The 24,946-nt window shown below is 37.5% G+C and overlaps 1 protein-coding gene across 5 annotated transcripts in view; it reads right to left on the bottom strand.

The window, feature by feature from the left end:
• nckap5l (NCK-associated protein 5-like) overlaps positions 1–24,946 on the bottom strand; it is an 807,388-nt gene that overhangs the window by 176,340 nt on the left and 606,102 nt on the right. For all 5 annotated transcript variants that reach the window (XM_060827141.1, XM_060827140.1, XM_060827143.1 and 2 more), the window contains 3 exons: positions 9,914–9,982; positions 7,079–7,117; positions 5,830–5,949 (listed from right to left, as the gene is read on the bottom strand). In XM_060827141.1, coding sequence (XP_060683124.1) covers positions 5,830–5,949; positions 7,079–7,117; positions 9,914–9,982 — 228 coding nt within the window. The remainder of the gene's footprint in view (positions 1–5,829; positions 5,950–7,078; positions 7,118–9,913; positions 9,983–24,946) is intronic.

The raw sequence follows: 24,946 nt of genomic DNA, 5'->3' as shown, positions 1-24,946 counted from the left end.
CAATTTTGCTCCTAGTTCTGCCTCATTCCCTGCTTCTGTTGGACCAGGAATTCCAGCTCAAAGTCTGAACCAGAATTTAGAAGTTAAATTATCAAAATCCAATTTAAAAATCATGTTGAGAAAGCAAATGCAGCTGAAGGGAAACAACTGTCTAGTGGCATAACCACGGTAATTTTCTGTGAATCTAGGTTCAAATCCTGTCATGGCAGACTATGGAATTTGAATTCAATAAGAAAATAAGGAATTAAGAGTCTAATGATGACTATGAAATTATGACTATTAGAAAATCCCATCTGGTTCAGTCATGTCTTCCATTCTAACCTGGTCTCAACAGACTCAAAGCAATCACTCTTAAATTACCTCTCGGCAATTAGGGATTGGCAATTAATTTTGGTCTAGCTAGCAATATCACATCCCATGCATTTATTTAAAAGAGAGAGAGAGAAAAAATCTGTAAATTTAACAATAATTAAAACATGCAGAAATGGGAGTCCAGATTTGTAAAAGCTAACCTTCAGTGCCAGTGAAATGATTTGATAGTAACTAAGACTTTTATGCTGTTAAAAATTCATTTAGGCTTGAATGAGAATGCCCAAAATATTTTGCCATATTTTTACAGTGCATTTGTGCTTGTGTTGTATTTGAATCTCTTGGTGAAGTCTGGTATAGCCTACCTTTTGGTGGGACATGTCAACCTGAACAGTTTAACTTTGCATGTGTGATCACTGAAAATAGCTGACCAATTAATAATGGCTGATGGCCTCATTGTTGTTCTCAATGCATGTCTGGATCATTACAATTTCATGTATGGTGTAATGAAAAATCCAGAGAATGATAAATCAATGCAAGTCTTTTCCAAAATAAAGTGCTTTTCTAACTGGCCTTTATGCAAAAATTCAAAACAGTTTTAAAAGGAATTGCACTGTCTCCTGAAGATCACTGTGATCTTACTGTTTCATGTCATATCATATAAACTGCACTGCGAGAACAATAATTATATTTAATCTACAACTAAAATTTAATAGACAAAACAAAAATAATTCAAATCTCCATTATTATAGCAGGAAATCAAATCCTGAGGTCTCTCATCTCAGCTGAAAATTTAATGGTAGCCCTGCTACTGTTCACTTCAGCTGTTCCTGTTTTGCTTTACACAGTCAGTTTGGTAGCTCTATAAATATAAAAGCAGATTTTAAAATCATTTCAAAAAATCTTCACTTTTTTACTTCAGTTAATTCTTGGCTGAATTTTCCTATGTCAGACAATCATTTCTGCAGCTCAGGTGGGAATTATGTATGGGAACTGCAGAATTCCTGATGTAGCAGATGCCGAGGAAATTGCCAAGAATTTCAGGATTTCACTGGGACATTTCCCCTATGCCTGCAACCTTCCAAAAGTATCCAGTTAAATTAGATAATTCAGAGGTGCTGTTGTAATACAAGTAATAGTTATCCATGAAAGGTTAGACTATGAAAAACAGATCTTACACTGGAGAACTATAATGCTGACACCATAACTTACAACACACACTTCTCCTAAATCCCTTACAGTGCCCCGACATCTTACACACCCAGACCCTGACCTGATATTAGACACCCCAACAATTGCCAGACCCACTACTCCCCATCCCCCAAGGGACTTCAATAACACCCCTCGCACCCATGACTGAACGCTCCTTTCCCACCACTAGGCCTGACACCCTTCTTCCCACTGGGACTTGAGTCCCACCATGCATCCCAATACACCCCTTTCCTTAACACTGGACGTGACAACACCCTGGCCAGTAAGACCTAGTACAGCATCTTCTCTTAGGACCCAATACTCTTCCACAGTGCTAAAACTAACACAGTGTCTCTGCGCCCAGCTACATCTCCCTCCCCGCTACTGAGCACAACAGCCCAGCACCTGTAAGTTCCCTCCCCCACAGTACTGATGTACCCCAGTCTTCATCGTTTTGTTTCTGACCTGCCACACCCACCCCACTGCTAGACCAGACAATCTGAAACTCCCCTTTGCCGGTCCAATGCTTCCAGGCCACCAATGCTCCATCACTTAGAATCACAGAATTACTACAATGCCGATGGAATCCGTTTAGTCCATTGTGTTTGCACCGATCCTTTCAAACAGCATCACACCCTATTCTCATAACCCCACATTTACCATTGTTAATTCACAGAAACTATACTACCCTGGACACTACAGGGCAATTTAGCATGACTAATCTATATAATCTGCACACCTTTGGACTATGGGAGGTAACCGAAGCACTTGGAGGAAACCACTTAGACGCGTGGAGAATGTGCAAGCTCCTCACAGACTGTCACCCAAGGTTGGAATCTAATCTAGGTCCCTGGTGCTGTGAGGCAGCAGTGCTAACCACTGTGCCACCGGTAACTTACCTGGCACTCTTCCAACCATGTGCTCTCATGCCCAATTTACCTTATATATTTAACTTTTCATAGGAGGTGTCATAGTGGTGGTGTGACTGGACCATTTAAATCTCAGATGATGGCAACTACTGCTGTGTAAAAGGGGAATAGGCTTGACATCCTCCAACTATCCTGAAGTTTAAAGGAGGAGCCGTTAAGGTAATCTCTGCATTACTGCAACAGTCATGATTTGAATCTCCTGCCAAAACTCTTTCTTAACCGCACAAAGTAGGAGAAATGTGCAATCTAACTATGATTGCCATTCCTCAGAAGAAAAAGCCCTTTGTATCTCTCTCGACAGATGCAGGTGGACTGACTGAGTTTCTCCAGCACATTGTTTTTAATTCAGAATATAAGCATTCAGTATTTTCCTTATGTTTTAATGCAAAATACTAATTCAGATATATGTGATATTAATTACAACAATGGGCCAATCAATCTTTGTAGTGCTTGCAAAATTATCAAATATAATACAGTTTGCAGTATGGTAATTTACTGAATGGCTATATGAAATTGCAGAGTACACATTCCGTGCAAATACAGCAAAAACGTTAGAAGTCTAAATTTTATTTAGTATCCTTTCTTTCATCACTTGACTGGGAACCTGGCAATCAATTGCAGTTTTGATTAGATTTCAGTTTTACCAAATTATAAGGCAAGATAAGAACCTTTATTACAAATACTTTATGACTTTTTCCTATTGGGCTTTCTCCTCAATCTATCAACTGAAAAGAAATCTGTAAATGTAATCTTTATCTTGATTTTATATTATCTGTTGAACGATGATCGGATTTTGTTGACCCTTTGAGAACTAAAAGGTGGGTTATCTTCTGAGGAATAAATGCGCTCTTTATTACATATTTTCCAAGTATAATTATTGCCTGAAAATCCATAAAGATGAATGCTATAAAACAGAGCCTGAACCTGACGCAGGGCAAATCATTTTTTCTGTAGAGAATAGAACACATTTCAATGCCGACACTCGCAGGAAATTTTCAAACGGCAAGCCCAATTTTTCTGGAACTTCAAATTTGTGACTCCAGTCCAGGTTTTACATCTAACACAACAGCAAAAAAAAGTTTAACAAACATTTCAAATCAGGAAATAAAATAACGAACCCTGCAGATCCTGGAAATCTGAAACAAAAGCAGAAATTACTGAGAAATCCAGCAGGTCTGTCAGTATCCTTGGAGAGAAAGCAGAATTAATGTTTCTAGTCCAGTGACCCTTCAGATCTTTCAAATCACATCATTATCAAATGGAGCAAAACATAACATGTCTTGAATGGAAGCAACAAGACTTGAGAAATTGTATATCAGTCATACAAGCAGCATTGTCGGGAGGTTGTCTAGATATAAATTAAAAGTGAATATTAAATGTGAATAATAAATTATTTGTAAGTGGTTACATTGAAGCTCTCTCTGCTGCCCCCTGCTCCTCAGCGCTGCACACAACCCCACTCTCAACATCTTCTCATCAAGTCAAATCTGCCTTCAGGCTTTCCAAGGCAAGTTCTTTCACTTAGCTATTTCTTAGGATGGCCATACAATTGTTGCAACACAAAGAATGCCCAGTTCCACTTCCATAACATCACCCAGCAGCACACTTTTGTCACTCCATCCACAGCTCAAATCCTCAATATTCCCTCTATACTTGACCATCCCGAACATTTGGCTGACTCTCAATTATTAAATCACATGAACTTAACCTCAATGAAAATTTTACTACCTGTTCCCACACTTGCATCAAGTTCAGTTCATCCATCAGCCCCATGTTTTCTATTTAACACTGGCTCATGATTAAGAAAAGGCATAATTTTAAAAATCTCTTCCTTCCACCTCGACCTCTAATATTGTTCAGTCCTATAACATTCCTCTAATTTTAGCCTTTTGCACATCTACAAATTTAAGCACTCCATCATTGGGGCTGTGACTTCAGCTGCCTAGGTTCTGAAATTCCTTCTTCCGAAACTCTCCTTAAAGCTCACCTCTTTGACAATGTTAAAGGTCATCCCTCTTTGTATCTCTCTCTTTGGTGACAGACTACAGAACCAAGGAGCATAACTGTAAAATTAGAGCAGCGTCATTCAGGGATTGGGTCAGGAAGCACCTCATCACACTAATGGTTACAAAAGTTTCAAACTCTCCCATAAATTGTCAAGGCTGTGTCAATAGCTTTTTGACAGATCAAGTATTAAGAGATATGGAATAAAGATGAGCAAATAGAATTGAAACACAAATAAACCATGATGGAATTAATTGGCAGAACAGACTTGAAGGTTGGTGATTTGCTGAATGACCAACTCCTATCCTTCTATGAGCATCCATCCAAATTGTTTACATTTCTGTGAACTACCTTGGAATGTAACTCTATACTAAGAGCACTGTATGTCTATGTTTTTATTTGTATTGGGTATTACTATCACAGTCAGGATTTGTTGCCCAGCCCTAACTGCTCTTGAACTGCTTGCTCTCTGACTATTTCAGAGGACAGTTAAAGGCCCACCATATGAAGCAAGTTGATAAATGGTTAACAGGGTTTTTGAAGTGTAAAGTTTAGCAGGTAAAGGATGGAAGGCTGTCCAGGACAGCATTTAAATAGTTAAATCTAGATGTCAGGTTTATAAGACAGAAAACAGATTGCAATTCCCAAATCGTAATTTGTAAACTATTGTCCTGAAGTTACAACAGCATCTGTCAACAGTCTTAGTCTCTAATATACTTCGGTCAATAGTTCACCATAACTGCCCTATAGATCATTTGAACATTTTCCTAAAGTAGTCACAATGAAATATTCTTATTGAAGTTGAAAATGTAACTAGTGAATTAGACTTTTCAAGTGTTTTATCATGACTACAGAATGTTTAACTACAATCAGACAGGCTTGCAATTTTATGTATTCAAATCACAAAATGCAATTAAAGAACCAGTTATTGAGGCAAGCATACATTAGCAAGTTTATTCATTTTCATAATGCATTTCCAGAATGACAGACTAAGGTTACATTTTATGACATAAATTTCTGAATCACTGTTTCTGAAGTCATTTTCTCCATTGAATAACTGTTTGAACTACTATAGCAATATAATCTGAGAACTTTAATAAGGACATTTATTTTTATTTGTGTCTGAGCCTTACATTGACCAGTTGATTCTTGCATTATTTATTACCTTCCAGTCAATATCAGTGTTTATAAGTAGTGAAAATGAAAGGATAAAGATACATTTATTGAAAGCCCGTTGATTGCAACAAGTGTGGATCATGTTAGAAATTTCTAGAAAAAATTACTTTATCTCAATGTGGTGACGAATTAATCTAATTTGACGTCAAGTCTTTTGAAAGACGACTAATATTAAGCATGAAAAAACTGACAGAAAAAATGCCAATGTAAATACACATACCTGTAGAAGGGAATCAGAGGCTAGGCGAACTCTTTGTTGGAAAAGAACACTTAATGCTCGATTCTGTTGTTCAAGATCAAACACCCTCGTGCGCAATTTCAGGCACTCTTCTCTTAAGTCCTGTAGGTATAATTGTATTGAAGGAGAAGATTTCAAGAACATAGCTCATTTTTGTTATTAATCTTTTTTCAGACAATCAATACAATAGGATGAGAAAACAAATGTAATTTCAATTAAGGGGTTCAATTGATGCTATAAATTTTTAGTGATATTGTCCAGTGAGCTGAAATCTGAGTTCCCTTTATCCCCAGTCTTAGGCTTGGCTATTATTACACTTTGTCATCTTCACAAAGGAGCATTAAGCAAAGCAGCCATTTGCTTTTGGAGGCAAAAGGCTAGATTCACTGTACATGGCATCTACATAATATTTCATATGAGTATTACCCATCATTATGAATAGATTAATCGACACCATTGTTTTGGCAGAGGGGCAATGTACACCACATAAGGGAACAAAAGCACTAAGGTAGAGTTGTTTTTCAATATCAAATAACATGATTAAGACACAAACATACAGGACCTAAACTTGCTGGGTTGTTTTGCTCCCTGCAGGTTTAATTTAGTAATTTATAAAGAGATTAAAAACCACAGAAACATGTACTAATGACAATACCACATGATGATTGATATCTTTTACATGTCCACACAAGTATTGCACTGCATTTTTTTATTTCTAAAACAAGACACCACACCCAATAATATTCCCTCCTTGTTCAATCTTTTATTGTGCCCAACTGAATAAAAACCTAAGAAGGATTTGATGTGACTTCCTCTAATTTTCCTTTCTTTCAAAAGATGTGCCACATCATTGTGTACTGTCAGGACTATTTGTGGAAGATTTGAGAATATATGTGACTAACAAAGAGTCTGACTTTTTCCAATGCAACCAGTGCCTGTTAAAATGCAAGCTATGACAGTGGAACATTATTTACAACAATAAATTGTACCAATTCAAAAAATCATTGAACCTGAATTTGCTAGAGGCTTCTGTTGGAGTAATGAAATAATCTGAGTCATGGCCAGCACATCTGATGTCCCACAACATCATTTGTATTGTTCTCAACCTCACTGTCATTGCTTCTTGAGAAACAGTAAGTCATTCAGTTTGCAGTTCACTTGGTAATCTTGTATATATCGGCTTTTTAACAATAAGAATCGGTCAATGTGGGGAGTTAGTGAATAGATTTACCTTTTGAGTAAGCAATGCTTGTACAACTTGATTGGCAACCTTTGAAAGAAATAGAATCATTGTCAGCAACAATTTTGTTACATTTCTCAAAAATCACTACCCACTCTTCAATGATATTGCATTTTATATTAATTAGGCATAAAAGCTCATACAATTCAATCTTTGAGTAGTTGTGCAAATTGCTGGCTTTAACCTAAAATTTTGTTATTATAGCACACTTTACACCATCTCCTTGACAAGTAACTTCAGTGGGGAAGTGGTGCTGAAGTGGTAAGATCATTGAATTAATAGTCCAGAGACTCACATGATGAAATTTGAATTCAACAGATCAGCTTTCGACAAATGAGACCTTGCTGCATTTGTATAGAGTTTTGGTGAGACCATACCAGTTCTGACCATTAAGGGAGTGTAACAGAAGTTTAGAGTGATTGCTCTTTAAGATTATTAAGAAACTGAGCCTGCATTCTCTAGTATTTTAAAGAATGAGAGGTGGCCTCATTGAAACATTCAGCAATTCTTCCAGGATATGACAGAGTAGTGGTGGAACAGATGTCTCCCTGGCTGGTGAATCCAGAATTCAGGGTAGACAGTCTCAGAACAAGAAACAGACTATATAGCACAGAGATGAGGAGCAATTTCTTCTCTCAAAGTGGTGATTGATCAGAGTTGTCTACCCCAGGAAAGCTGCAGAAGCTAAATCATTGAGTATGTACATAGGTCCTCAAGTTGACGGATTCTGGATATTAATGACATCATTTGGAATAATGGGGAAAAATGGTGTGGGTTTGATGACCAGCCATAATCTCTGAACTGTAGCTCAAGCTCAATGGACTGAATGGCCTACTCTTGTTTTTAATTCTTATCTTCCCACTCCTGCTGAGCATCTTGCTTCAAATCTTTCTTCTCCTGGTCTCTCAAGTATGCATGCACCTTTCAAAAATATTAATATATTATTCAAATGTACAGGGCTGCAGATCCAGAGCTGGAAAATGGTATTAGGCTAAATAGCTTTTTTTTAAGCTTGCAGACATGAGTTGACCAATTGGCAGCCTTCAATGTCATAAATTTTTATTAGTTCTAAAATGTAGAAAATATTTAATCTGCAAGGTACATTGAGATGATTTTAATTTAATGTATGAGGTACAGATCAATATTTACTCAGCAGTAATTCTCTTACTGCAATGCAAACATTGCTTTTGGTTTCCTGAACAAAAAAAACCAAGTGGCAAAGTGAAGCAAATTGTAGTACTAGTTTCTTGACAGTGAAATATTCCTTGATTAATATTGATATCTTATGGTCCAACTTAGTACTAAAAAGGCAACCAATTGTTTTAAAACATTGCAATATGCATCAGTTATGATAAAGAGCTCTTTGACTAGAACATACAGACCACAGAATATAACTGACAAAATCAAATTACAAATGATTAATTACTGAAAAACTACCATCTTAACCTGACTACCAAAGTAAAATTGCTGGTGTTCGGGAAACACGCCATCAGATTCTATGTAATTAATGATATAACATTAGAAAAGAATCTAAAAGCAGTCAGAAAGGATGAGGTAACATTTTGTGATGTGGAGGTGCTGGTGTTGGACTGGGGTGGTCACCTGACTTCACCTGATGAAGGGGCAATGTTCCGAAAGCTCGAGATTTCAAATAAACCTGTTGGACTATGACATGGTGTTATTTGACTTCTGACCTTGTAACATTTTAAGTATTGTATCTCACACCTTTCAGAAGTTTACACTGCAGTCTTATATCAAGGTAACAAATGTATGCTGCAGCTTTAACCCAAGTTTGTTGGCATATTATACTGAAATTGTTCCAAAGTTCTACTTCACCATGTACTAAATCTTTTGTTGTGCAGATATTGGGTCTTTCTTGCATCTCATGCTTCACTCAGATTTTCTTGTGTACCCTTCGAGCAGGTGAACAGAGCAGCAAGAACCAGGTAATATAGGCCAGGTAAGCCTTAAGCTACGTCTGGTTTAATTTGGATTAACAGATCCCACCAGCAAAAGGTGGGAATAGTGTCACTGTTCCTAGATTAGTGAGAAAGAAAGCAACCCAGAATTCATGTTTTAAGTGCCTTTACTGGTAGCAATGATGCAGTTGGAAACAAAAACTAAAAAAAAAGTGAGAATAACTTACTCCATTAAAATCAGCAACAATATAAGTTTCATGACATTAAAAGCAACATATTTTTAATGCATCAAATCTCATTGTGTACCCAGTGAGTATTAAAAGTCAAAATTAATTATTACGAAACTCCAACACAATGGACTGTGCATCAAATGAGAGCATTTTGTTCATGGTTGAAAGCATAATTATAGTAAAACAACATGTGAGACAGTGGCTAGAGCATTGAAATACAACACCACTTTTTCTGCTGTAAGATCTGAGTTAAAATATAGGTCAATCTGCTTCGATGAAATATTCCTCTTTGACAACTGCGAGGGTTCTAATCAAATTTGACCAGGCTCAGCCTGTTTAGAGATACTGAAAGTTCACGACATAAAATTGCCCAAAGTTCTGACTAAGTTACTGGTCTCAACAGACATGGAATAAAGAAATGAGATGGGAAAACAGGTTATATTAAAAAAAGGAAGTTCTTTGGAAATTGAAATTAAGTACGTTGTTTGGAGAAACTGTAGAAAAGTATTTACCTGCACCACACCTGTTTGAGATGCAGTTGACATTGCTGATAGCTTTAAAATCACATACATAGATTTATCTAATGTGAAATATTTCTGTAAATGCAAATTATTGAAAGAAAATGGTTGACAGAAGCAAAGCGAATCTCAAAATATTCTGCAACTTTCTCATCTTACCTCATCAAGACATCGTTCATACTGTTCTCTCTGATGCTCATTTTCTAAGGCTAAGGCTGAGTTCTCTGCCTGCAATTGAATTGAAAAAAGAATCCACATCAATATAAGTTCAGGCTGTCATCTATCATAAAAATCAGTGAGGAGCCAAAGGCACTGGTACAAAGACAATGCTTTATCTGCAGTCACCATAATTTGAAATGCAGGTAAATGCACTACATACGTCTATTTAATTAAGATTTACCATTTTGCCAAACTGTCCAATTTTTGTCTTTCACTAAAATATGGAACCCTGGAATTAACTGATCAGAAACCAAATAGCACAACTTCTAGATTTTCATCCAGCAGTTTCGAGTGGTACTTTCAAATTCATTCAAGAATATTATCTTGCACAAGCTGTGCCAGACCAGCCATTGATCTATGACACTGTTGGGTACTGCCTGCCTTTTACCATGGCTCCATTGGAATTTTTTGGTTGGCTTTGATTTTTCTGCCACCCTGCTGCTGTTATGTTGTTGCTGTGCATGTTTACTAGCATTACATGTTATTTTAGAAAACTAGCACTAACAGAGGAAAAGAGCCCACTTAATGATCTAAAATCACTACCATTATTATTAACCTTGCTATTTTAACACCAAACAAATGAAGGGTTAAAGTATGAATACAAACCAGGTGAATATGAACATGTATGATCATTTGCTGAAACAACAGTGCCTATTACTCATTTTTAATTTACAAATCAAAAACCCAATTAATCATATCTGAATGACCTATAAGTGATATGTTGCTCATGGCAGAAGTATTGAACTATATTATTCTATCACAATTTCATTAAACTGTTATTTATAAAGGAATGTTTTTAATTCTTTTCGCAAAGGTTAGGCAGTACCAAATTTTAATCAAATTTGTTATGTTAACTGCACTATTACAAAACTACAGTACAGGAAATATATTAACTGTATTCTGCAAAGAAAGACTGATACAGCCAAAAATGTCAAACATTCAAATTAATGTACGAGGTCATTGTGAATTATGAATCTTTGTAAAACAGTTTTTTCAGACAATTTTGTTAAATACAATGGAAAAAGACTAATTTGGAATTTGTTTTTTCTCAGTATATAATATACTTGCTTTAAACACATTTAACTGCAAATAAAAACTGATCAAGCCAAATACTAAATGCACATCAACAAACAATGATTTAAGGTTTCAGAAATTCTCTAGAATACGCATAAAAGGGGATGTGCAAAGATATTTCAGATTCTGAATTGAGACAACATAGGACTTGTGACCTTTCAGAATGTGAATCGCATTCTAGGTAAAGTACTCAAACATTTACATCCTTTTGTCAAAATAGCAAAAAAAAGTTGAAATCTAACTCTTATAATGTTCACATTTTAAATGATTTTAAATGAAAATGCATTATTAATACTTGATAAGTCTAAAGAGAAAAAGATGAGGTATGTATAAACTACATTAATATCTTGAGCAAATTGATGGTAGTGAAGAACAGCTTGACTAGTCATCCAAATTCTTTGGAATGATAACACGCACAATGTGGTATACGAAAAACACAGCAAAACCTCATCACATTATCCTCTTCTACTAGACAAAGGAAGCCGTTCTGAAGAAGGGTTACTGGATCCAACATATTAACTCCTGATTTCTCTCCACAGGTGCTGCAAAACCTGCTAAAGTTTTTCCAGCAATTTCTGTTTTCGACTCAAAATATTACTTTGCTTGTTTCTAATCAAAGAATTATTTTATCAAGCAACCCAAATAGGAAATCTGGAAATCATGTTCAACAGTTATGAAAGTAGGTCGAACCTGGAACCTGCTGGCCTAATGAGCCTGAATGCCACCTATCACTGCTACTCTCAAACATTAGTAGGATTTCCATCTTAGGCATGAATTCACCACATTAAAAAAAACTACACAATGCTTGTGAGTAAAAGCGGTCAATTGTTTACATATTTAAACATAGGGCAGCACTTGCTCATGATGACAGCAATAAAATCCCTGAGGTTTGCAGCTTGGATTTCAAAATTAAGCCAACTACTCTTGAAATCACACTAGTTTAGCCTTAAAGTGATCAACTTTTATAGACTAAAGTGTGTGAAAACATTAATAGAGTTAAACGCGTTAAAACAGGATACTGTAGAGTTATATGAATAATGTGTATATTGTGAACGTTTATTATCAGGTGAATTGAGACCTTAAATGTGTGTGAAGCATCTATGTCATCAAAGCCACATTTAGTATGGTTGACTTGAAACGGAGGAATCCAGAGGATTTATTTTAGCCACTAGAGGGCATTTCCATTAAATTGCACTGATTTCTACTTTGAGTCGCAACATTGTTAATGAACTTGAATGTTGCTGCCAAGTTCTTGAATATATTTTATATACAAAGGAAACAATTATACTTTTTAAAAAAATCAGCTCCTAAACAAAATGGTCAAATAAAAAGCAAAAAAAAGCTAGATGCAAGTGGAAAGTGCTTTTGGGAGCTTTACAGACTGTGCGTGGTTCAGTGAACATGAAAAACATGCAGGACTGCTGTAAAGTGTACCCTATTGTCTCTCAGCTTCATATTCTTCATTCAACCTTTATGGCTTGAGTGGTTTGGACTTCCAAGAAAATTTAGTTATAACTGCAGCTAAGTTACATTATTTAATCCCCAATGAATTGTGTAAGCAACTGTTTTATCCCAATTTATACCAAAATATTACTATACAGAAACTTCCTTGTACTATTTCCAACATACATTTACTGAAATCCTCTGCCATTCATTTATATAGATACACCTTTCTGCAATGTTTGTATGGCTTTCCTATATTTGTGCAACCAACAGATTGGGATGGAGCTTCCCCTAACTGTTTGGTGCAGCAACAGTATGGATTCATCTGAATTTGCCATAACAAAGATTTTCAGTGTTTTTTTTAAGGTTGGCTACACCCATCTAATATACTTAATAAAGGCTGTATCAATCTCAGTACATCAGAAATGTATGAGACTTCTTCATCCCACTGTGTTCAAAAATATATTTGCAGCTGGAATAACCTTCCTAAGCATAACTACTAAGTGTATATTAATTGAGTTTAATTATACACAATTAATGAACATTAAATTAACACCCACATAGATACAAACTGGACATCTTATGGTGCAGTGGTAATGCCTCTGCCTCTGAGCCAGAAGGCCAAAGCTCAAGTCCTATCTGATCCAGAAGTGGGTAATAACATCTCTAAATGGGTTTATTAAAGTAACAAACTGACACAAACTGGAACTGTTCCACACTGTAGGGGTTCTATGATTCTACAAATTCTATGATTCTGTTGTTATTGGAGGCAAGAATCGTTACGCTTACAAATGTGTAGATTTTGGCTCCAGTTTGATCCTTCACTAATTAGCTGTGTGCAAAATAATATGGTACCAGAAGTGGTTGACTGCAGGCTGAAAACGAAGCAAAACCATTGAGAAAAATTACAAACCTGGTGCCCAATGTAGAAAATAGCAGAGATTTTGTACTGTAAATTGATAGTGTCTGAATATATTCTGGATTAGTGGTGCTGGGAGAGCACAGCAGTTCAGGCAGCATCCAACGAGCAGTGAAATCGACGTTTCGGGCAGAAGCCCTTCATCAGGAAATGTTGATTTCACTGCTCGTTGGATGCTGCCTGAACTGCTGTGCTCTTCCAGCACCACTGATCCAGAATCTGGTTTCCAGCATCTGCAGTCATTGTTTTTACCTAGTGTCTGAATATATTCTGATATTCTCAGAATTTGAACATTATGACTAAAGGAAAAACATAAGTATATGGACAGGCATTATGCTCCTATCAAAAGGAAACAAAAGACAGATGCTCGTATATTGCTTCCTACAAGAGGTAAAATCAGGAAGAAAGAATTGTTGATGTAGATACCCATCAATTGGATAATTATAGAGGTTTGGATCTTCTGCTAAAGTTCTTGGATGAAATCTGTAAAGATAGTGATGTATTAAACACTTACAAATTGTGGTGTGATCATAGAAAACACAGTCATTCAGTTGAATTTTAACAGATGTTCTAAAAGATTAACAAAATTCAATTCAGGCACTTCTAGGTTAGTGATGACGTTAAGGTGTCCTGTATGTTTATGTCACCTCTCAAATAGTTGTCAGGTTTTCAGAGAGAAAGACTTTACCTTAAGAAATTCTATGTAAACAGCTATTACCTTTAGCCATGATGGAACTATTGAGACATTCCTCAGTGGCACAAAGAATAGAAGAATACATTTTGTTACTAGATTTCAAAATAGTCCAACTGGATGCAGGCATAAATGCAATGGGAGGATCAAAGATAGGAAGAATGAAGCTAAAAGTACCTTTAGCTCATTTGGCTATTAGAGCAACAATAAAAAAAACATGCACAAAGGAAATGTTAAGAGTTCCTGGAGAAGGCATTCATTACAATGCAATGTTCTGCAAGAAACGGAAATTTATTTAAGTAGTTTTAAAAATGTTGGGCATGTTCTAACTTTATTTGAAAACAGAGGATAAAGTATATTCCCCAGTGTGGGCGTTATATTTGAGATTATGAAATTTCAACAGAAATCCCTTAAAGAAACCCCCACAGAAGTAGTAAATATTAGCTGAAGATCAAACCTCAGATTGCTTTCAGGAAATATAATAAAACTTTTCTGCATAATAATGAAGGAAAAAGAAAGAGAAGAGAAAGCAAACAAAAGGAGTTCATTACATTTTGTGATTGTGCGTCACTTTCACTCCACATCATTAAAATGAATGACTCCACAGAAAATTTGGGCTGAACTTCTGTTGGCAGAGAATTAGGAGAGCAAAAAGGGGCCATGAAATAACCTTGACAAGTAGGGTTAAAAGTAAGTGGATAATTAGGGAGAAGATCAGACCACTCAAGGATAAAAGGAGAGCACTTGTGCTTGAAGGCAGATGATATGGGAGAGATCCTAAATGAGGACTTTGCATCGGCATTCACCCAGTAAAGAGATATGGAGGATAGTGAGATTGGTGTGGAGCATGCTAATATGGCAGGGCATTTTGATATCAAGAAAGAAGTGATGTTGGGTTCTTGAAGAACATTATGGAGAAGTCCCCAGGGCATGATGGTATCTACCCCAGGTTAATGAGAAAGGCAACAGAGGTGATTGCTGGGGCCTTGACCAATATTTTTGTATCCTCGCTAGCCACTGGAGGACTGGTGAGTAGTTAATGTTGTTCCTCAGTTCAAGAAGAGAAATAGGGATAATCCAGGAAACTATAGATCAGAGATTGGGGATTGGGAAGCTAATGGAGACAACTCTTAGGGATAGGATTTACATGTATTTGGAAAAGCATAGCCTAATTAGGGAGAGTTAGCATGGCTTTGTGCAGGGCAGGTCATCACTAACTTGATTGAATTCTTCATAGAGGTCATGAAGATGATTGATGAGGATACAGCAGTGGATGTTGTCTACATGGATTTTAGTAAGGCTTTCAACAAAGTCCTTCATGGTACACTCATCTGGAAGATTAAAGTGCATGGGATCCATGGATTCTTGGCTGCATGGATTCAGAATTGGATTGCCTTTGGAAGACAGAGGGTAATGGTGGAAGGGTGATTTTCTGGTTGGAGGTCCATGACTAGTGGTATTCCACAGGAGATTGGTACTGGAACCTCTGCTGCTTGTGATATATATAAATAAATGATTTTGATGAAAATATAGATGGGTGGGTTAGTAATTTTGCACACGATACAAAGATCAAAGGAAAATGGATAGCATAGAAAGTTGTTCAAGGACACAGCGGGACATAGATCACTTGCAGATATGGGTGGAGAAATGGCAGATGGAGGTCAATCCAGCTAAGTGTAAGGTGCTGCACTTTATGAGATCAGAAATTAAGGAAAAGTATACAGTTAATGGCAGGACCCTGAACAGCATTGATGTACTGAGGAATCTTGGGGTTCAAATCCATAGCTCCCTGAAATTGGTCACTCAAGTAGACAGGATGGTGAAGGAGGCATATGGCATGCTTGCCTTTATTGGTCAGGCAACTGAATACAACAGTCATCATGTCATGTCACTTTGCAGCTTTATAAGACATTGGTTAGGCTGCACTTAGAGTATTGCATTCAATTCTGGTCACCACATTACAGAAAGGAAGTGGAGGCTTTGGAGGGAGTGCAGAAGAGGTTTACTAGGATGCTGTCTGGATTAGAGGGACTAAGCTATATGGAGATACTACAAGAAGTTGGGTTGTCTTCTCTGGACCTGTGGAGGCTGAGGGGAGACTTGACAGAATTATGAGATGGGTAAAAAAATGAGATCTGCAGATGCTGGAGATCACAGCTGAAAATGTGTTGCTGGTTAAAGCACAGCAGATTAGGCAGCATCCAAGGAATAGGAAATTCGACGTTTCAAGCATAAGCCCTTCATTTCCTGATGTGAGGGCAACTTGTTTTTCTTTTACACAGAGAATGGCAGGAGTCTGGAATACACTGCCAGGGAGATGGAGACAGATACGTTAAGGACGCTTAAGGGATGTTTAGATCAGCACATGAATATACAAGGGATGGAGAGATATGGACCAAGGGCAGGCAGAAGGGATTGGTTTAATTTGCTACGATACTGTACTGCAGAGCTGTACCTTACAGTTTCTGTACATTGCAGTTCTATGTAAGATTAGTACAAAAGAAAATGTGAATTTTGGTGTAACAGCTATTTCAGTATGTTCCAGGAAATCCCAATTCAAATATTTTATTGCGCATCTTAAATCAATCTAGTTTCCATTAGTGGAATATTTTTAGTCTAGATGTGCACTAATTTATAATCTACAAAGTAATTTGTGAAGATAAACTTGTAAACAAAGGTATTACTATCTTGACCGTGATAAAATAACAAAGAAAAGAATACACAAATACTAAAAATTAATTGGAATAATGGACACAAGATGACTTTAATACATCTTTTTGTGTGCTCAGGTTATTGGTTTCTCAAGTCTATCCCAAGAGAACCTACTTCAAAATGAGTAATTCAATTCTCCTGAAAGAGTAATAACTCACTGTCTTCATGATTGTTATATTTAGAGGCAACAATGTCCTTTAAACACTGCAATTGGATGAAGGCTGTTTAAAACAAACTTTTCTTTTCAACTTTTATACAGTTTACATGTGTATCTACTTTTATTTGTGTGAGGGGAGAACATGGCTCAGGGTAAGAAAATGATGAACAATGCAAGAACATTGCATGAACCCTGTTTAAGGGATTTGATGCTCAGATCTCCAACTCGTCACATATTTGTGGGCCTTTTCTCTGTGCTTTTCTTTAAAAGCTGACTTAAAAACAATTCTAAATAGGGAGACAATGGTCATGTTATAATAGGAAGTCAAGATCTTTTATTTGGTTTCATGAATAGATAAAAAAATGGCAGATTATTCTTCATGTCAAAGATTTTGTGATCAGTGAACAAGGATTGAATTAGTTCCCCTTTTTTAAAGCTAAGTTGGCTGCAAAAATATTATAGTTTTTTTTTAATAAGCAGCTTTATCACACTCCAATTAAAATATAATTCACTAGTTAACCAGAATCAAATAGGAAGACAGTGACATGGTCTTATTGAGTTCACAAAAGATCACTTTCATTACTCAATAACTACAAAGAAAAATAATAAAATGCAACATCTAACATACATACACACACCTGCACACAAAACTCAAAGTTTAATAATGGAACTGTCAAGCATAAATATGACAACGAAGATTTGGCTTTCTTCTTTAACAGTGTCCTTACAGGCTTCAGATATTAGATTTAACATGATATCACAGTTGTTTAATTGATGTCTTGTATCTTCAAGCTTGGTAATGTGTAAATTACGTTAATGCCAATATATGAAACATGCATAGGGATTTAAATCAAACCAGAAATAAAGACTTGAGTCACTAGATGATACTTGGATGAAATGGTGATTTTAATTCATTTTCGTTTGTTAAGTGATGGTTTCACAAAAATCGCTCAAATACGTTGGTTCCACCTTAAGTCAGTTTCAAACCAATTTAGTCCATTAAAGGTCCCAGGTAGTAAAAGGTTGACGGAGGTCTACCATACCAAAGTTCAACAAAAAGAAAGAAAAATGTACTCTTATGAAACAGAAACACATACATCTATATTTTTTCTGGTAAAGAACCTATGCAATGAACACAAATCTAATGAAGGATTTAAGTGGTGAGAACATTTTTTTTTGTAAATTTATGATGAGACTGTTCATGAGGTTCCAAACAATAATGTCAAATAAAAAGGTTTTGGCTTCATAGTATTGATGAGATTTGTGCAGAGACTGAAACAAAATAAATGTCATTTTAAAATGCAAAATAGGTAAATATAGCTATGCTTTGAATTTCATTATGAATAAGTGCTCAAATTAGTTTTTAGTCCAGATTTGATGTTATCTTCAACAGAGAACACTAGAACAAGTCAATTTTGTGGACCGAAGGGACAAACAATAGACTAGTTGCAAAGGTAAATCGCCAAATCTGACACTTTAAAATGCAAGGTTTTGCTGTAGGATTCAATGTGGAATAAAATCCCAAGGTGCTTCACAGAAAAGCATGCCAGATTGGTCTGCAATAAATCAGACCAGAACAAAACCAAAAGCTTAGGGACCAACATTTCAGACTGTTAAATGAAGCAAAAGTATCAATTTAAAAATAAATATTAAATGATATTGAATTTTCAGCAATGGTGACACAGCACAAATGAAAATTCTGCACAAATGCTACAGCTGGCTTCTGGGATATCAAAATCTCAATACGTGAAAATAGTTGTTAAATCATCCTTCTGTAAGGAATTCTGCATATTGTAATTTTGCTCATTTTCAATACTACTTTTGGATTTTCAATACAACAGTAAATATTTCTGGAATTATCACATTGGTTCCACAGAAATATTGCAATATCACCAATATATGCTGGCTATTTGTCCAACTTTCTATTCTTCAGAGGTAAGCACCTTTTATGACAATTATGCCAAGTTCACATTATGTTAAGGTCCAAATTAAAAAGTTGAGTTTTTTAACATGGGGTTTCTGATTGTTGCCACTAACATGAGCTAAAGAGTGGCAAATTGATTGTGCATTCATATAAATTGAATATATAACACAGTCTGCGTAATGAAAATAAGTTTGCAGTCACTTAGATCTTCCTTCAAGTTGCAATGAGATTACTCAGAGAAATAACTTCAACTAAAACAGCTGGACACTGCAACCAAATTTCAAATCAGTTCTGAGGAAGGGTCACACTACCCAAAATATTAACTCTGATTTTTCCCCTTAGATGCTGCCAGACCTGCTGAGCTTTTCCAGCAATCCCTATTTTTGTTTCAAACCAGTTTCCTGCTTCCAAAATATGGCAGAGAAAGAAGCATGTTTAAACTAGTCCCCTAATCTAGATTTTCGTCCTTCCTCAAGAGGCAATCCTCTCATTCCAGGTACAGTATTAGTTTAGTAAACCTTCTCTGAACCAGTTTCAATGCACTAACATCCTTCCAAATGTACAGTGACCAGTACTGTACACAGTCCTCCAGATACAACATCATCAATGCCCTGTATGACTGAAACATAATCTCCTTCATCCTGCATTTACTACTGTTTGCAATAAAACCTGGCAATCTATCAGCTTTCCTGACGACACATTGTAACCATACACTAAACTTTCATGATTCATGCAAATCTCTCTGCATTTCAGAACTCTGCAACCTCTCGTCATTTAGATGATATACTTTTTTATTCTTTCTGCCAAAAAGGACAATTTCACACTTTCCTCCATTGTCCTCGATTTGTGAGATCTTCACAACTCACCTTCCTACCTATCTTTATCAGCAGCAGATACCTTCTTTCTCTTCATCCAAATCATTTATTTAAATTGTGAAGAGTTGAGGCCCTTGTACCAACCACTGTGACACAACACTCATGACATCATGCCAGCCTGCAAAAGACCCGTTATTCCTACTTCCTGTTAGCCAAGAGATTTTATTTTCTGCAATAACCTGTAATGTGGCAATTTATCAAAATGCCTCTGTAAATCTAAGTACAAAACATCCACTGGTTTCCTTTTATCTATAGCACAAGTCAATTCTTCAAAGAACTCCAATAAATTAATTAAATATGATTTCCTTTTGATAAAACAATGTTGTCTCTGCCCAATTACCTCAAAGTTATCCAAGTGTCTAATTGTAAGCTTTTTAATAATGGCTTCTAACTTTTTCCCCAAGATCGATATTAAGCTAACTGGTCTGTAGTTTCCTGCTTCCTGCCTTGCCTCCCCTGAACCCCTGTCCTCTAACTTCTGCATGAAAGAGTTACATTAGCAAGTTTCCCATCTAAAGGAACCTTCCCTGGTCTAATGTTTTTTGAATTTTTTGAAAATTAAACTGGGACAACACCTATCTCATTGATTACTCCTTTAAGATCTTTGATTGAAATCCATCAGGCCCTGGGGATTTGTTAGGTCCAGCAATTTTAACTGTACTAATTCCCTGGTAATTATAATTTTGAGTTCCTCCATACCTTTCAATTACTGATTTACAGCTATACAGAGAGGCTGAATAGGCTGGGGCTGTTTTCCCAGGGGCATTGGAGGCTGAGGGGTGACCTTATATATACGTTTATAAAATCATGAGGAGATTAGATTGAATTGGACTTACAATTGGACACTTGGATAATAGTGTAATTGTACCAGCCTTCACCACTTTTTCCGTTAGCTCATTCTATACAGACACCACTCTCTGTGTGAAAAAGTTGCCCCTTAGATCCCTTTGAAATCTTTCCCCTCTCACCTTAAACCTATGCCCTCTAGTTTTGGAGCTGAAAATGTGTTGCTGGAAAGGTGCAGCAGGTCAGGCAGCATCCAAGGAATCCTGAAGAAGGGTTCATGCCCGAAACGTCGATTCTCCTGCTCCTTGGATGCTCTGATCTCCAGCATCTGCAGTCCTCACTTTCTCCTCTAGTTTTGGATTCTACCAACCTGTGAAAAGCCCTATTTATTCAATCTAATCTCTTCATGATCTTATAAACCTTTATAAGGTCACCCCTCAGCCTCCAATGCCCCTGGGAAAACAGCCCCAGCCTATTCAGCCTCTCTGTATAGCTCAAACCCTCCAACCCTGGCAACATCCTTGTAAATCTTTTTTGAACCCTTTCAAGTTTCACAACATGCTTCTGATAGGAGGAAAACCAGAATTGCAGGCAGTATTCTAAAAGTGGCCTAATCAATGTCCTGTCCAGCCACTACATGACCTCCCAACTCTTACACTCAATACTCTGATCAAGAAAGGAAAGCATACCAAACACCTTCTTCACTATCCAATCTACCTGTGACTCCACTTTCAAGGAACTATGAACCTGCACTCCAAAGTCTTTTTGTTCAGCAACACTCTCCAGGACCTTCCCATTAAGTGTATAAGTCCTGCTTTGATTTGCCTTTCCAAAATGCAGCACCTCACATTTATCTACATTAAACTCCACCTGCCACTCCTCAGCTCATTGGCCTCTCTGATCAAATTCCAGTTGTAATCTGAGGTAACCTTCTTCGCTGTCCATTACATCTCCAATTTGGTGTCATCTGTGAACTTATAACTCTACCTCCTAAGTTTGCATCCATATCATTTGTATAAATGACAAAAAGCAGTGGACCCAGCACCAATCCTTATGGCACTCTACTGGCCACAGGCCTCCAGTCTTCTACCTTTGAGCCAGTTCTGTATCCAAATGGCTAGTTCTCCCTGTATTCAATGAGAACTAACCTTGCTACATTAACATCACAGAGGTAGAACGAGTCGAGAGTGTCAAGCTCCTGGGAGTGGTCATCTACAAGTTTTCTTGGACTCTTCATGTGGACGCATTGGTTACAAAGGCCCAACAATGTTTCTTCTTCATCAGGCAGCTGAGAATATTTGGCATGACGACAAATACCCTTACCAACTTTTATAGGTGTGCCATTGAGAGCATTCTGTCTGGATGTGTCACTACCTGGTATGGCAACTGTACCATTCAAGATCGGAGACGGTTACAGAGAGTGGTGAACTCAGCATGGACAATCACAAAGGCCAATCTCCCATCGACAGAATCCATCCAACAGGCCCGTTGTCAAAGAAAGGCCACCAACATTCTCAGAGATCCAGCCCACTCTAGCAATGCTTTTTTACAACCTTCACCATCAGGAAGAAGGTACAGAAGCCTGAACACACGCACCAGCCAGTTTCGTAACAGTTTCTACCCTACTGTTGTTAGAATACTGAATGGACTCACAAACTCTTAGCATTCGCCTGTACCTGTGTTTTTGTTTTGCCACTGCTCACCTATTATTTACTATCTATGATACTTAACTACATGATCTGCCTGCATTGCTTGCAAGACAAAGCTTTTCACTGGGCCTCAGTACAGATGGCAATAAATTCAATTCAGTCTACCATGAAGAACCTTGTCGAATGCTTTACTGTAGTCCATATAGATCGTATCCACTGCTCTGTCCTTATTAATCCCCTTCATGACTTCAAAAATCTCAAATAAGTTTGTGAGACTTGATTTCCCACACACAAAGCCATGCTGACTATCCCTAATAAGTCCTTGCCTTTCGAAATACATGTAAATCCTGTCCCTCAGGATTCCCTCCAACAACTTGCCCACCGGTCTATAGTTCCCTGATTTTTCCTTACCACCTTTCTTAAATAGTGGCACCACGTTAGCCAACCTCCAGTCTTCCGACACCTCACCTGTGACTTTTGATGATACATATATCTCAGCAAGGAGTCCAACAATCATTTCCCTAGTTTCCCATAGAGTTCTAAGGTTCAGCTGAGCAGGTCCTGTGGATTTATCCACTTTTATGCAATTCAAGACATCAGTATCTTCTCCTCTGCAATATGGACATTTTTCAAGATTTCACCATCTATTGGGTGGCATGGTGGCTCAGTGGTTAGCACTGCTGCCTCACAGTACCAGGGACCCAGGTTTGATTCCACCCCGGGACAGTATCTGTGTGGGTTTGCTCCGGTTTCCTCCAACAAATCAAAGATGCGCAGGTCAGGTGAATTGGCCATGCTAAATTGCCCACTGTGTTAGGGTTACTCAGGGTTAAATGTAGGGGAATGGGTCTGAGTGAGTTACTCTTTGAAGGAACAGGTGGGCCAAGTGGCCTGTTTCCACACTATAGGGAATCTAATCTAATTTCCCTTTATTGGATATCTTCCATAGCCTCCTCCACAGTAAATACTGATGCAAAATGCTTGTTTAGAATCTCTCCCATCTCCTGCGGCTCCATACATAGGCTGCCTTGCTCATCTTTAATGAGGCCTATTCTCTCCAGAGTTACCCTTTTATCCTTAAATGTATTTACAAAATCCCTCTGGATTCTCCTTAACCTTATTTGCCAAAGCTATCTCATGTCCTTGTTTTGCCCTCCTGATTTCCGTCTTAAGTATTTATACAGCCTTTATACCCTTCTAAGGATTCATTCGATCGCTCCTGTCTGTATCTGATATATGCTTCCCTCATTTTCTTAACCAAAACCTCAAATTTCTCAAGTCATCACGCATTCCCTACACCTTGCCTTTCACCTTAATAGGTAGACACTGTCTCTGAACTCATGTTTTTCATTTTTGAAGGCTCCCCATTTTCGCGCCGTCCCTTTATCTGTGAACATCTGCCTCCAATCAGCTTTTGAAAGTTCTTGCCGAATACCATCAAAATTGTCCTTCCTCCAATTTAGAACTTTAACCTTTTAAATACGGTCTATCCTTTTCCATCACTATTTTAAACTAAAAATTATAGCCGCTGGCTCCAAAGCGCTTCCTGACATCTTAGTGATCTGCCCTGCCTTATTTCCCAAGAGTAGGTCAAGTTTTGCAGCTTCTCGAGTAGGTACATCCATATCCTGAATCGGAAAATTGTCTTATACACACTTTACAAATTCCTCTCCACCTAAACTCTTAACTCTATGGCAGTCACAGTCTATGTTTGGAAAGTTAAAATCCCCTATCATGACCACCCTATTATTCTTAAAGATAACTGAAATCTCATTTCAGATTTGTTTTTCAAATTCCTGCTGACTATTGGATAGGTATACAATACAATCACAATAAGGTGATCATCCCTTTCTTATTTCTCAGTTTCCACCCAAATAACTTAGTTGGATGTATTTCCGGGATTATCCTCCCTCAGAACAGCGGTAATGCTATCTCTTATCAAAAATGCCACTCCCTCTCCTCTCTTGCCTCTCTTTCCATCCTTCCTGTAGCATTTGTATCCTGGAACATTAAGCCACCAGTCCTGTCCATCCCTGAGTCATGTTTCTGTAATTGCTATGATATCCCAGTTCCATATTCCTAGCTATGCCTTGAGTTCATCTGCCTTCCCTGTTAAGCCTCTTGCATTGAAATAAATGCAGTTTAATTCATCAGTCCTACCTTGTTCTCTGCTTTGATCCTACTTGCCCTGACTGTTTGACTCACCCCTTTTCCCAACTGTACCGGTGTCAGATTGATCTCTTTCCTTGTTTTTTCTCTGGGTCCCACCTCCCCATCTTACCAGTTTAAATCCTCCCCAGCAGCTCTAGCAAAACTCCCTGCCAGTATATTAGACCCCTTCCAATTCAGGTCCTTCTTGTGTAGGTCACTTCTACCTCAGAAGAGATCCCAATGATCCAAAAATGTGAATCTCTCTCATAAACCAGCTCCTCAGTCACTCATTCATTGCTCTATCCTCTTATTCCTACCCTCACTACCCCATAGCACAGGAGGTAATCCAGATATTATTATCCTCAAGGACCTCCTTTCAGATGGGGATAGACACAGGAGACTTCTGCACTGCCTGTCTACTACCCCTCCTAGCTTTCCTGGAGTTAACCCATCTTTGTGAATGTACGTGCGTTTTTTCTCCCTTCCTATAACTACCATCCATCACATCCCCTTGCTCTTGTGAATTCCTCATTGCCTCTAACTGTCACTCCAATCGATCCATTTGACCTGACAGGATTCAGAATCAAAGACT

This window comes from Hemiscyllium ocellatum, chromosome 7, assembly GCF_020745735.1.
Source record: "Hemiscyllium ocellatum isolate sHemOce1 chromosome 7, sHemOce1.pat.X.cur, whole genome shotgun sequence".
Classification (NCBI taxonomy): domain Eukaryota; kingdom Metazoa; phylum Chordata; class Chondrichthyes; order Orectolobiformes; family Hemiscylliidae; genus Hemiscyllium; species Hemiscyllium ocellatum.
Note: the sequence above shows the minus strand (reverse complement) of the source record. Positions and strands in the feature narration are given on the sequence as shown.